Below are 13,181 nucleotides of genomic sequence, written 5' to 3'. Positions count from 1 at the left end.
AAAAAATTTAGTCAGCATTCTTAGCAGAAGAATTTAAAAGCCAGAGACAGTTCTATATTATTTATGTTCAAAACCAGGTATAGTATTTTAAACTAGGAATGAAAAGAAGGTAAAGGCAACAAGACATTCTGTTAAATACATAACCCACTTTAAATGGTATACTAATCCATAAAAAGAAACCTACACAGACCAAAAATGAAGTTGATCATAAATTATTTTGAAAACATCTTAAAATGTTTTTAAAGGGTAGCAAGCTTCCCAGCGCCTAAAGAAGATTCTGTTGCAAGCTGCTTCCGTACCTACAGTTACGCTATTGTAAGCGTCATCCTCAGAGGACATGAAGAGTAAGTGCTAAGCGAGGGTGTTCACACCACAGCAGAAATCAATCCACAAGAACCCTAAATGCACAGGTATAAATTAGGATGGTGGGACTGTAGTTTTATCTTACACAGAAAATATTTAAATGGAAGCTAATGACAGCTGGTGAAATGTGAGTATGTGATCACTCAAAAACCACCAGCACCAAGCAACGTAAATGTAAAAGGCTTTGGAAAGTGTCTGTGGGTGTTTAGACGTCCATTTAGAGCAATTTGAAATTAAGACTTTTCTGCTATTTCCTGACCAATCATATGTAATTAGGTGAAAAAAGTGAATTATGAAAAGCAACCTCTGGCTTTGTAGCTACTGATCCTCCAAATATGTTTATTTCTCAAGAAAAAAAGAACAGGCTAAAAAAAAAAAAACGGGGTTCGTTTACTGACTATAAAAATTCCTTACTACGCATACCCAGTCTCACTTACTAACGGCAGAAAACTGAGGTCAGCAGGGGAAGACAAATCAACCAGCAAAAGGGCAAAGATCAGAGGGAGTCCGTATTTAAAGGATTGTTATTTCATAGTTCCCATGGAGACGAACACAGAAAAGCATGAGAAGTATGAGTGAGGCAGAGTCACTGGCCGTGCAGATGAGACGGGTTACTACTAAGATAAAAATAAATACTTTTAAGTTTTATAAGGTGACTCGATTACTTCACCTCAGTACTCTGCTAGATCCTACTCCAAATGGTTTTCTAATGTGAAGCTCTAAGGTCCAGAGTCAGAGCAGTTCCTGAGAAAAATCATGTTTACAAAGAAAGCTTCTCATTCAACATACAGTAAAAGAATTACACTCACTGACTTTAATTAAAATATATATAACATTTATTACTATACATCAAACGAGGCTTGCACTCATTTTCATTATCAGAATAAATGAGAAAAAACTGGCATTTTTTTAGGAAACATAGAAATCATAACTAACCATAACTATGCTGAGTCTTTATAAAGTAAGACAGCAGAATTAAGATATCTGACAGCAGAATTAAGATATCGGAAAACATTTCAATGAAGACAGAAGTATACGAAAAAAATAGCTTGAATAAGTTAAAGCTAAAACTTGAGGGAGAAACCATACAAAAAATAAATTATAATGAGGAACCACAAAATTAAACATGAATTTACAATAAAATATGGTACAATTATATACAAATATCTAAGACAATATTCTTATCCCCCTGAAAATAATGCAAAGAAAAGAAGATATGTAAGGATGTTAGAAGAAAGAACCTTAGCAAAAAGTTGATAATTGCTGAAATAGTCACAAACTATTCTGTTCACCTGTGCATACATTTGAAGTTTTTATAAAGAAATTTATTTTATATTATTATGTGATCATCTTAATACTGTAGTTTATTATTACTATCTGGTGTTTCAATACAGTACTGTGCTTCCTATTTAAAAATGACACTGGCAACCCAGCAATAGGAAAATAAACGCTCGCATCGTTTTTGCATAGAGCAACTAAACACAATGCTGTCCCCAGGCTCTAACTAAATATTTGAGAGGCTAACACCTGAAGGCTGAATGTTCACTTCAAAATTAACTAGACTTTATTAGGCCAAAACCATACATCTCCATTCAGAGAGTTTAACGCCATGTTTTTAAACAAACGAAACAGAAAAGGTAAGGAATGTTACAAAACTACTCTTACCTTGACCAAGATGTGAAGGTTTTTGAGAAACTATGTGGCCACTGCCATCTAAAACATACTGGGTGCTAAAATTATCATCAGCTGTTCTTGTTGTAATTAAAACCTGGAAATAAAAAATTCTCTAGTACATTTATCATTTTACATACACGTTGCAATAGGCTCACTACCAAATTAGATTTGAAATACTGGTAATGGTAACATTTCCTTAATATTGGAAAAATTTTACTTGATAAATTCTTAAAATCACTTTTTTTGTAACATTTCTTGAGTTACACTAATAAATAGACCAGCTTGTACCTTTTATGTTGCAAATGAATGATTTTTTACTATTTTAATAAAAACACACAAAGAAAGCCCAGTATACCTGAAATGGCAATCACATTATATGTATTCTACAACTTACATAAGTAAAAGCAAATTTAAGGAACCTGGTTTCTAACAGGGTTTCCTAAATTGTGGACCTCCTCCTGTGATATCTTGTGAAAAGCTGTACTTTTGTGTTTAAAGTTTATGAACTTGTTAAAAATATACACACATATCTTTACAGACAAAGTTTTCTTAAGCCCAAATTTAATGTCATTAAGTTTTTTATAAATTTAAAAAAAAAACAAAAAACCTTAAGCATTGAACAAGTGAGAAATTCATTCATCAAGAAATATTTCCTATTTGGATATAGTAGAACATGCCTATAATCCCAGCATTCTAGGAGGTTGAGGCAAAAGAATCAGAAATTTGAGTCCAGCCCAGACATTGCTGCAACTTACTGAGACCCTGTGTCAAAAACAAAAATGGCTAGAGACGTAGCTCAGTGCAAGAGCCAGGGTTCAATCCCCAAATACTGCAAAGATAAAGAGAGAGAGAATGAGAGAGAGAGAGAGAGAGAGAAAGAAAGAAGAGGAGGAGGAGGAGAATAAAAGGCTATTTCCTCAGATGTAAGTCACACAAATTTAAGAGCATATAAGAATAAATCACACCAGTGTCACAAAACCAATGGTGGGAGTGGGAATGCTGGCTCAAGGACGGGACAGGGACTGGGAAGAAAGGAGGCACACACGGTGTTACGGTTTGTGTCCAGATGTCCCTCTCAAAGCCTCATGTGGTCATAAGTTTTTTTCGTAGGTAGCTGAATCTAGAGCATGACTGATTCATAGTGCAGTGCTGGGATTAAGGGTGCTGAAATTAAGGGTGGGTGGGTGCTGGATCAGTCCACTGCCTGCATCGGCACCGTGGTAATCCTGGTAGACTAGATAAAATATAAGGGACAGAAAGAGGCTTCTCTCGCTCTCTATTGGTACTTTTGCTGTCTTCTGTCACCATAAACTGTTGCACCTCTGCCATGTGCCCCCTTGCCTTGAGGTCAGCTGCTTATGCACTGACATCTCTATAGACTGTGAGCTAAATAGACTTTTCCCCCTTTAACTTTGGGTGTTAGGTTTTGTCTCAGCAATGAGAGAAAAGTAAGTAAGTAAAACACACAGTAAGCAAGAATGATCCAGACTTGAGTGTAATCTTCCTTGGTCATCTTTGGACTCAGCAGCACTAACTACCCTAAAATATATCTACATAATTTAGAAACCACAAAGATCTGCCTCTGCTGCTAGAACTTCCTGGCTCACTTTTGTCCACATTTGACAGTTCTGTCACTCTGTCCTCACCAAGCAGATTTACTGGATGTCATATGGCTTTGCAGAACATGTGGGCACTCAGTAGGAAATACCAGAACCACTACAAAAATACAACTTTTCAAGCTCAGCATGCAAGAAAAAAAGAGTCTGCTATATTCTGAGAATGAAATCCACAGAAACATTATTAAGGGCACTAGGTCAAGCTGCTATTTCTGTGAAAAAAGCTGTATGTAAAAGTTGTGAACTTCTGTGTATTCTCAAGTGACCGTTCTATTGCTTCCAAAATACACTCCATGCTTTGTGTAATTCAAAGTGCTTTCCTGGTAACCAATCATCAGCTTCCCTACTATACCCCAACTGTAATGCATCCATGAAGGATTTCTTCTAGCAAAGTATAATCCAAAACAAAGAGGACAAAAGATGGCTAGAGATTCACTTTCCAGAGGTTTATTTAATTATTCCACAACTGCCCCTTTAAAACAATTCTACATTTAAGGAACTGTTTCTCCAAAATCCCAAGGTCAACTGAATTTTATTTCCATTCTCTAAGAGCTGCTCAGCTGATCTGAAGTCAATGTGATTGAGCATAGCTGCCCGGGAACTTAGCTACTTAGTACTAACTGCCAGTGGCACCTGGGTGGCCTACCATCTTTGGGGGAGAGATGACAAGATGAAGACAGTCTCTTACTTTGCAAGGTTACACAGATCTTTCTTTAACCACTTCAAAGCATTCTGTAAGACAGTAACTTATTCACCCTTTTAAAACATTAGGGTAGTAAACTTATTCTAGCTTACATGAATAAACTGAAGGGCTAAAAAAGTGAAATAGTGCGCCTGTAATTCCAGCACATTGAGAGCAGCAAGGTACCAACTGAAGAGCACAGCTTGGGCAACTCAGCAAGACCTTGTTTAAGCAGGGGGGATCAGGGGCTGGGGACGTATGTACCTCTGCATAAAGGCCCTAACTGCAATCCCTACTACCTCCTCAAACTAAAAAAAAAAAAAAAAAAGAAAGAAAGAAATTGAGAGAAAGAGACCTTTATCACTTTCTTTCTTTTTTTGGGGGGGGGGGTGGTACTGGGGATCAAACTCGCCACCTTGCACTTGCCAGTCAGGTGCTTATGCCATTGAGCTAAATCCTGGCAAGAGGACTTTATCACTTTCATGTTTAAAAGTTAAAATTTTAAAAATGAACATAATGCATTTTCCAATAATAAAACTGCTTTAAATTGCAATCTGTAGGGCACTATGAAAATTTACCTAGATGGGAGATGTTTTGGAATTCACAGCTAGATAGTGAAAGAAAACAGGCATAGTACACAAATTCATATGGCATCACCCCATACCCTGGAGAAGAAGCCTCTTTTAGGACCAGATATCGGTGCAGAGTGCATTAACTGTGCTCAGCTTGCACTGAAGGTGCAGGAACTCCATCATCAGGAGGATCTCAAATATTACAAATCATTCCTGGTGACTCCTAAATGAGACACTGAGGAATTGTGTGAGTGAGTAAACCCAATGATGGCAAAAGAATTTTTTTCTTAACAAACCCAGTGTTGAAGAAATTTCAAAAGTCTTTAGAGGACCTCATTAGGAATTATATTAGCTAGTCAGTTAATAAAAGCTAACCTAATTTCAAGGAATTAGAGTATTAATACAAACAATATGAAGGCATTTAAACTTTAGAAAAGCAGTTTGTGTTCAATTTTGGATTAAAAAGTAAATTAAAAAACTTAGGATTCATGCAAAAACCTTCACAAAAATTTCTTTAGGGTAACTATGGCAAAGTCTTTTGGGGTGATGGGGAAGCTGACTTCTTTAATGTTCTGTGGTGCTGGCATCCAGCCCAAGACCTGGCATATGCTGGTGAGTGCTCAGCACTAGCTACGCCCCAGCCCTGGGCTGATTTTAGATAAATGGCACAGAAACAGGAATCTGAAAACTGAGATTAATGGTCTTCAGGACTGCATGAAACGTGGGCTTTCGCCTAAATGAAATGGCTCTCCTCTGTGTGCTGAGTATGCCTGCTATGCAGAGATAAACACTACTGTGAATATTCTGACTTTAGAGCTTACTTCTGGCCACACTGTTATGGGGACACTGGCAAAAGCAAAGTCCTGGCCTTGGCTCTACTACATTCAGCAGAGCTGTATTACCTTTGAGCAAGCTGCACTTAGAAAGCATAATATTCCAACAACTTGAAAAGTCTCCATATCTCTTCTGACTAAAGTTCTACTACTGTCTCTAAAGGACACAGAAGGTACTCTACATTAAGGAAAAGGAGACAGAGTTATTTATTTGATCTAGAAACATCAGAGTGATGCTAGGGGCATCCCGTTGGGCCACAAGTAAGGGAGTCCCAGTGCGTGTCTTCAAACAGAGTGAGTTACCTTCTCATTCTGTCCCTGTCAGTCATAGAGGTTTCCCGCGATATAAAACAGTAACAAGCCTGCACATCCTGTGTTACCACAAAATGCTGCATGAGTAACTGCTCAGAATAATATCCACACTGCAACAACTTTATAAATGTAGGATGGACAAACCAAACAGAATGAGTCATATACAGTCGATGGATAGTAACTCTTCAATTCTAGGGAAAAGCAGAACATATTACAGAATGAAGGCCTTTGATAAAAATTATAAGGAATATATCTATGGTTATAAAATTTCAGAAACTATTTCCCCAAAATGTGGGGATATTTGCGTAACCTTTGCACACTGCGGTGAATGCTGCTTGCTGACAAGGGAACAAGACTGATCATTTCATCACCTATGCGATACCGCAGTACACTGCTTTTCATACTCAAGTCCAAAGTAGAAACAATATTCATCTGTATGTACATAACATTCAAGATTCCTTATTATATTTTACTTGCTTCTCAAGTCATCATCACATTATAGATAAGAAAATAACTCTAAATAAAGTCTATTTCATGCATCTGGCCAACTCTCCTATTCAAACACTTGCGATTTAGAGCGATGCTCCTGATCCCATCATTCACAGTTTGTTCTCATTTCACCTTCCTCCTTGAGCAGAGGCACAGTTTAACCCCTATTTAAATGACCTTTATTTAACTGCGAATGTTGGAATCAGAATCCAATTCTGAAAGTGTAAGTTCAAGTGCTTCTTTGAAAAGAAAAAATGATTTACAATAAATAAATAATATTACCTACAAAGGAAGTCCTCTATATGTATCTTATTATGTGACAGAACAACATATACAAAATAGTCTTTACGAAAATTTTATCAGAAGGCCAAAACAGAATATTCACTACCTCTCGGTATTTTCACTACCTTCTAGTTTTTGTTTGTTTGTTTTTTTATATGGAATCTTGCAACATCAACATTATATGAACACCAGCAGGTACATTTACACCCACCTATAGGGCCAAACATTCAACCTGGCCTCTTGATGCAATCAAGAAACAAGGTAAACAAGAGATGAATGGGGCCACCAGTGGTATAACACAGCACAGTGCTTTAAGTAGTTATTTTTTAATTAAATGGAAATACATTAGAAAGTACTGCTTGATAGTAAATATATAATCCAGTAACAGCCATTTACTACCATTCTTAAGTAATATGCCCACACGTAATGCAATGTGCTATTACTTTCATGACTGTCAGTGCAACTGAGTCATGCATTGTGCACCAATGGTTTTGATACTGACTGAGTGGTTATTATGCAGTACACAATTATTTTTTTAAACCTAACTGGCAAACAAACTAGTTTCTGAACTTCTGAAATACTATTCAGAGTCCTCCCACATTTGATTTAACTCTGACACCTTATGTACTGAGCTTGTCACTGCATGCCTGGAAATATTTATTATTTTAACATGAAGATATTTTCAAACTTTTAAACAATTTAACCACGCTAGTAAGAAAGTGACATATTATGAAAAACTCTGTGCTGAAAAATGAAAAGGAAACTGAATTCTTAGTTTGCCATGGCCACACTGTCCCTGAACAGGTCACAATGTTCATATTCCATTTAGTTCACTGTGTATAATTCCTCTGAAATAAACTAGCTGACATGGTACCCTGTGTACAGCAGATAGTAACATATAGGTGGACCATTATTGGAGACTGTTTTGAAGCTGGGGAAAGAAGACTTGGTATTTGGCTTCACAAGGCTCCAGGGTCCTCACCAGTAATACAAGAGAGCAAGCCACAGATCTACACAGTAGAGGCCAAGCCCTGAAGTGGACTCTGAGACACAGATGACTGAACAGGAAGCTCACTGGGGAGTGCTCTGGGATGAGCAGTGTAGGACAAAGCAGAACTACCCCAAACTGGTACTGGGCCTTAATAACCCCTTATCAAGCCCCTTAGATGTCTGTTGCCTTACATGACCAAGTTGGACAGCTCTCTTCAGTGGAAGTAAGGGGAAGTCAGCTACAAACATTCAGTCACCAGCACCCTTGGAAGCTGCAGCCCACTAGTGGGGAATATGACCAGGCAACCAAGTTCCATTACTACTACTGGGGGCCCCTTCCAGCTTTGTCTTTAACTTTTTACAGCACTGGGGATTGAATCCAAGGCCTTCACATTAACATACATTTCCACCCCTTATTTTGAGACAGATCTCATTAAGTCACTAAGTTGCCTGTGCTGCAATAAAACTTGCAGGCATCCTGCCTCAGCCACCCAGGGCTAGGATTAGTTGTGTGCCATCACTAACTTTTAGGTACAAATACAAATCATCATCGATAACTCTTATAACAAAATAATACACGCTAAGCTATGGTTCAGATGAGAAACATCTCCCCAGAGGCTCATGTGTTCAGAGGTGGGGCTCTGTGAAGATGGCAACATCACGAGAGCACTACCCACATGGATGTACTAATTCACAGGTGTCCAGAGCAGAAATGCTGCTGGGAAGGGCAGAGTTATGAGGAAGTAGGGCACTGGGGGCCTGAAAGGGAACAATCTAGTTCCTGGCTCTTTTCCTTCACCTCTGCTTCCTGGCTGCTTTGAGGGAACAGATTTCCTGCACCACTGTGTTTCTGCCTTGGAGCCAGCCACAGACTAAAACTTTTGAAGGCAAAATGAACCTTTTCCTCTTTAAGCTCTGCACATCAGGTATTTTGTCCCAGGTAATTAATACTCCATTTATATACCAAGTGCCAAGTTTTACAGGCAGAACTAGTCTGTGTGGATAGAGGCCAGAAGAGGTTTATCTCTGAGGAGTACTGCCTGGGAGGAGACATCAGAGAAGCTTTTGGGTCCTAACAATAATCTTTATCTGCATGCGGCTATTTATCGATCTATTTATCTTTCTCCACTGTGCTGCACATGGGTTGTGTGCATCCTCACACATAAACACACATTCAGCTCTACCTGGTCTCCCAAAGATCTGCAAGATAGGGGGCTCCATAACATGCCCTGTTAATACTTTAAAGGACAAACAAATACTTGGTATCACAACGTGTAAACTGTAAACTTTAACTGCTTATGAAGTTTATAGTTTTCTATTATTGTGATGCTTTGACAATTTTTTTTGAAATTCTGACAAATTTATTTTATTGGTACTCAAAGTCATTTGAATGCCTCAAAAAAAAAAAAAAAAGACAAAAGGACAAATGTGGATATCAAGTGGGCTTATGTAAACTGCCATCCAAAGTCAGAACCAAAGTGAAGATTTGGGTAAATCACGTGGCTTCTATAAAGCATACTCACCAAGAATAAGTATGCTGCTGCCACCTAGCAGGCCAACTAGATTATAACCAATTTCACCTCTGAAAGGATATACACATCTTATAGAAAATACAGAGATGCCACATTGTATCTTTTCTGATAATACTAAAATAAGTCTTAAAGGGTATCTGCTAATTTGGACAACAGTTTAAAAATTCATGTATTATATTTATGTTCTAAAATAGCAATGAGAGTTCAAACAACAGTGTCACTACTACTGGGAGCTTCAGAAGCTCCCTGGTATGAACCCAATGCTACTTTAAAAACAGACTTTTTGTGTACAATTCAGGGCTGCAGGTTCCACACACATTCTCTAGAAGGACAGGCAATACCTGCTCCTACCCCCCAGGCCTCCAATACCTACCTGGAGGTTCAGTGCCCTGTAAAGCAAGTAAGACAGGGACGTACAGAGTACACAGTGTGCTAGAAGGTTTGGGTAAAGGTTTGAAGAGTGTGCTTCCTCCTTTAATGAGGTCTGACTCTCCGGATGTCAATAAGCCAGGGGCCCAGTTCTCTACATCAGCAGGGAAATCTCCCTCTTGCAATGTTTCTGGCCTTCTTCCTTCTTGGAACAGTATCTTATAATGCCCTAAGATCAAAGAGTTAGTAAGTGGGCCAGGGATATAGCTCATGGTGCAGTGCCTGCCTGGCAAGCATGAGGTCCTCAGTTTGATTTCTGGCCCCCACAGCCCCAAAAAAGTAATGAGTACCTAGCTCAATTATTATAGGTGCTAAAATGAGGGTGAGGGGATTGGGAAGCTATTGCTTAACAGGTGCCAAGTTTTAGTTTGTAATGATGAAAAATTTCTGAAGATGACAATATTGATACAGGCACAAAATGTACTCAATTATACACCTAAAAGTGGTTGAAGTGGAAAATTTTAAAAGGATAGTTCACCATAAATTGTTTAAAATTTGAAGATACACTGTGCCAAATACTGGATTACTTTTCGCTTACTTATAATAATATCTGATGATGAAATCACTAAAAAAGTCAATATAAATTCTTACCTCAGCTACGCAACAAATTGACCCTAATGCTTCCCCACGAAAACCGTAGGTTTTCAAGTTTTCAAGATCTTCGTGACTGTTTATTTTGGAGGTATAGTATTTCACTGCCATCACAGGGGCATCCACAGCCTTGATACCTTCACCATTGTCTCGGACCTCAATTTTATCAAATCCATGGTTTTCCTGTACAAAGTTAGAAGTGCTTTTAGTACACAAAAACAGTGAGCTAAGATCACATAAAAAAGAAACACAATGAAACACTCTGGTCACTTATTTACCTTTCACAGAAGGATAATAAAATGCAAACCAGAATTCAAATGCATTTAGCCCCATTAATTCCTAATCAAGATACAATGAGCAAGTTCCTGGTTTTCTCTGGCCTTGGGTTCAAATAATGAAATCAGTCTGATTTAAAGGGTTCTTTTTAATATTAATTCTTCTGATATACACACACACAAACACACTATCTATCTATATATATATATATCGTCACATAAAATAAAACAGCAACTTGTCACTAGCAAAGCAGTGCCCCTTCTATCCACCAAAAGCAAAGCAATCATTTCTAATTTTTAGCACTTTTTCCCTTGTTTTCATAAAAAATTTTAAAATTCCAAGGAAAGGTGGTACATGCCTATAATCCCAGAACTCTGGAAGATGAGGCAGGGGAACACCAATTTCAAGCCCAGCCTAGGCAATTTAGCAAATTAGAAACACTCTTGCTTCAAAATTAGAAAAAAAAAGTTTAATATTTAGTATAACTTTCTAAATTTCTTTCTGCAAATATCACCACACAGAAAACTGCTGGGAAAACCCACCTAGTTTGGTAATCTTAGGAAGTTTTTTAATTTGAAAACTTAAGAAAACAGACTCAACTTTTATCTTACACATCCTAATACTAAAATATACATACACATAACAAAATCTAAATTTCTATAATGATCACACTTTCTAGGAATACAATATTCTAACCCTAAACTTGGTAGCCAACTGCTGACTCCAAAACGTTTTCAGTGTATAGCCACAGGTCCAGTTTCAAAGGAGGAAAATAATGCTCCTAGCATTGTATTCACTTTGTATTATAAAACATCACATCTTTTTAAACTAGAATTATATAATACTGAATATATACATATATATATTTTCCAGATAAATTATATACACAAAGCACTGGGAGGAGAAACAAGGTTTAGTCCTTCAGCTCTTAATCTAAAATTACGTTGATATGTGGGGAAGAGTCTGTTTCATTTTATAGGAAAAAAATTAGAGAAATACAAATCTCATATTTAAATAAAAACTGCAGACATCTAAATAACAGAAATCTTTCTGAATGTCCAAAACACTATCAATACATTCAATTACGACAACATACTTAGTGTGGATAGCTATAATTGCACAAAATCATAATAAAATAGGTCTTATCACATAAAGCAGCCCAGTGGAATTGTTTATTTATGTAGGCAGGAGATTAAACCCAAGATTTCACACCCACCTATATGCCCAGCCCTTTAAAAAATTTTTTATTTTGTGTGACAAGGTCTCACTAAGTGGCCCAGACTAGACTTCAACTTTCGATTTCCTCTCTCAACCTCCCACAGCAATGGAATTACAGGTTTTTGCCACTAGGCCCACCTTTAATTGTTTATTCTAAAATTCTACAGCACAGATACTGCTAAACCTCAAGAGACTAAAATATATAGCTTAGGTTATATTTAATATATTTTTATAACATACTTAAGTTGGCTTGCTAACATTATTTTAAATTACTTATCTTCTAGAGATGTTTAATAAGGAATACATTTTGGGCTGGGAACACAGCTCAGCAGCACAGCGCCTCCCTGACAAGCATAAATTCTGAGTTCGATTCCCAGTATCAAAAAAAGACATACATTTCAATGAAACAAAAGAACAAAAGTAAAAACAAAAGAAATAAAAAGATATTTGTGTAAGATTCTTAAGTGAAGTCTCTCCAATACAATAATATAATCATTTTTAATTATCAATTGTACTCTAATCTGACTGAACCGATTATATGAAACATCTAAGAAAAATTGACTGTCTTTGGATTGAACCTAATACACTTTTTCTCATGTTTATAAACCTCATAGTATATTACTTAAAAGCACAATGCAGGTTTGATATGGTATAGAAGAGCAGCTCTAAAACTGTGTTCCCCAGCACAGCAGGTTCAGCATCAACTAGAAACACGTTAGGAATGCAAATTATCAAGTCTCACCTAGAATCTGACATTTAGGAGTACAGCCTGGTAAATGTCTAACCTGTAAATTAATCTGCTGCACCTAAACACTGTAAAAATCATTGCCATACAGGAAACGTTTTGAATAGTTATTCAAATCCCAAAGACAAATTCTAGTCTCAACTCTACTATTTAATAATTACATGACCTGGAAGAATTTTCCAAAAACTAATTATCTACAAAATGCAGTTTTAGTAGTTAATATACAGTTTTTGTAAAAGGCTTACTTTATAGCTACATCACAGAATCTAATCTGACAGGAGAACGTTAGATCCCTGTCCCACCAAAATAATCCAATCAGCATTATTCCCTATGACATAATATCAGAAATAGTGCAGACATCTGGTAATTCAACTTTTTGTTTCTGTGGTACTGGTGATTGAACTCAAGGCCTCACACTGAACTGCAGCCCCAATTTTTTATTATTATTGTTTTTTATTTTGAGGCAGAGCCTCAGTAAATTGCCCAGGCTGGGCTTGAACTTCTGACCCTCTTGCCTCTACTTCCTAAAATACTGGGATTATAGACAAGTGCCACCATGACCAAAGTGATAATTAGG

The 13,181-nt window shown here is 37.2% G+C and overlaps 1 protein-coding gene across 12 annotated transcripts in view; it reads right to left on the bottom strand.

The window, feature by feature from the left end:
* Pms1 (PMS1 homolog 1, mismatch repair system component) overlaps positions 1–13,181 on the bottom strand; it is an 87,527-nt gene that overhangs the window by 48,203 nt on the left and 26,143 nt on the right. For 11 of the 12 annotated variants that reach the window (XR_010050924.1, XR_010050926.1, XR_010050925.1 and 8 more), the window contains 2 exons: positions 10,366–10,548; positions 2,029–2,131 (listed from right to left, as the gene is read on the bottom strand). Coding sequence is in view for 8 of the 12 variants with exons in the window: in XM_023561066.2 (XP_023416834.2) it covers positions 2,029–2,131; positions 10,366–10,548 (286 nt within the window). In the remaining 4 variants the exon portion in view is untranslated. The remainder of the gene's footprint in view (positions 1–2,028; positions 2,132–10,365; positions 10,549–13,181) is intronic. The other variant, XM_013142586.3, reaches the window with a different exon arrangement.

The sequence above is a fragment of the Cavia porcellus genome, unplaced genomic scaffold, assembly GCF_034190915.1.
Source record: "Cavia porcellus strain 051 isolate PalLab524CR breed Dunkin Hartley unplaced genomic scaffold, mCavPor4.1 scaffold_12, whole genome shotgun sequence".
In the NCBI taxonomy this organism is placed as follows: Eukaryota; Metazoa; Chordata; class Mammalia; order Rodentia; family Caviidae; genus Cavia; species Cavia porcellus.
Note: the sequence above shows the minus strand (reverse complement) of the source record. Positions and strands in the feature narration are given on the sequence as shown.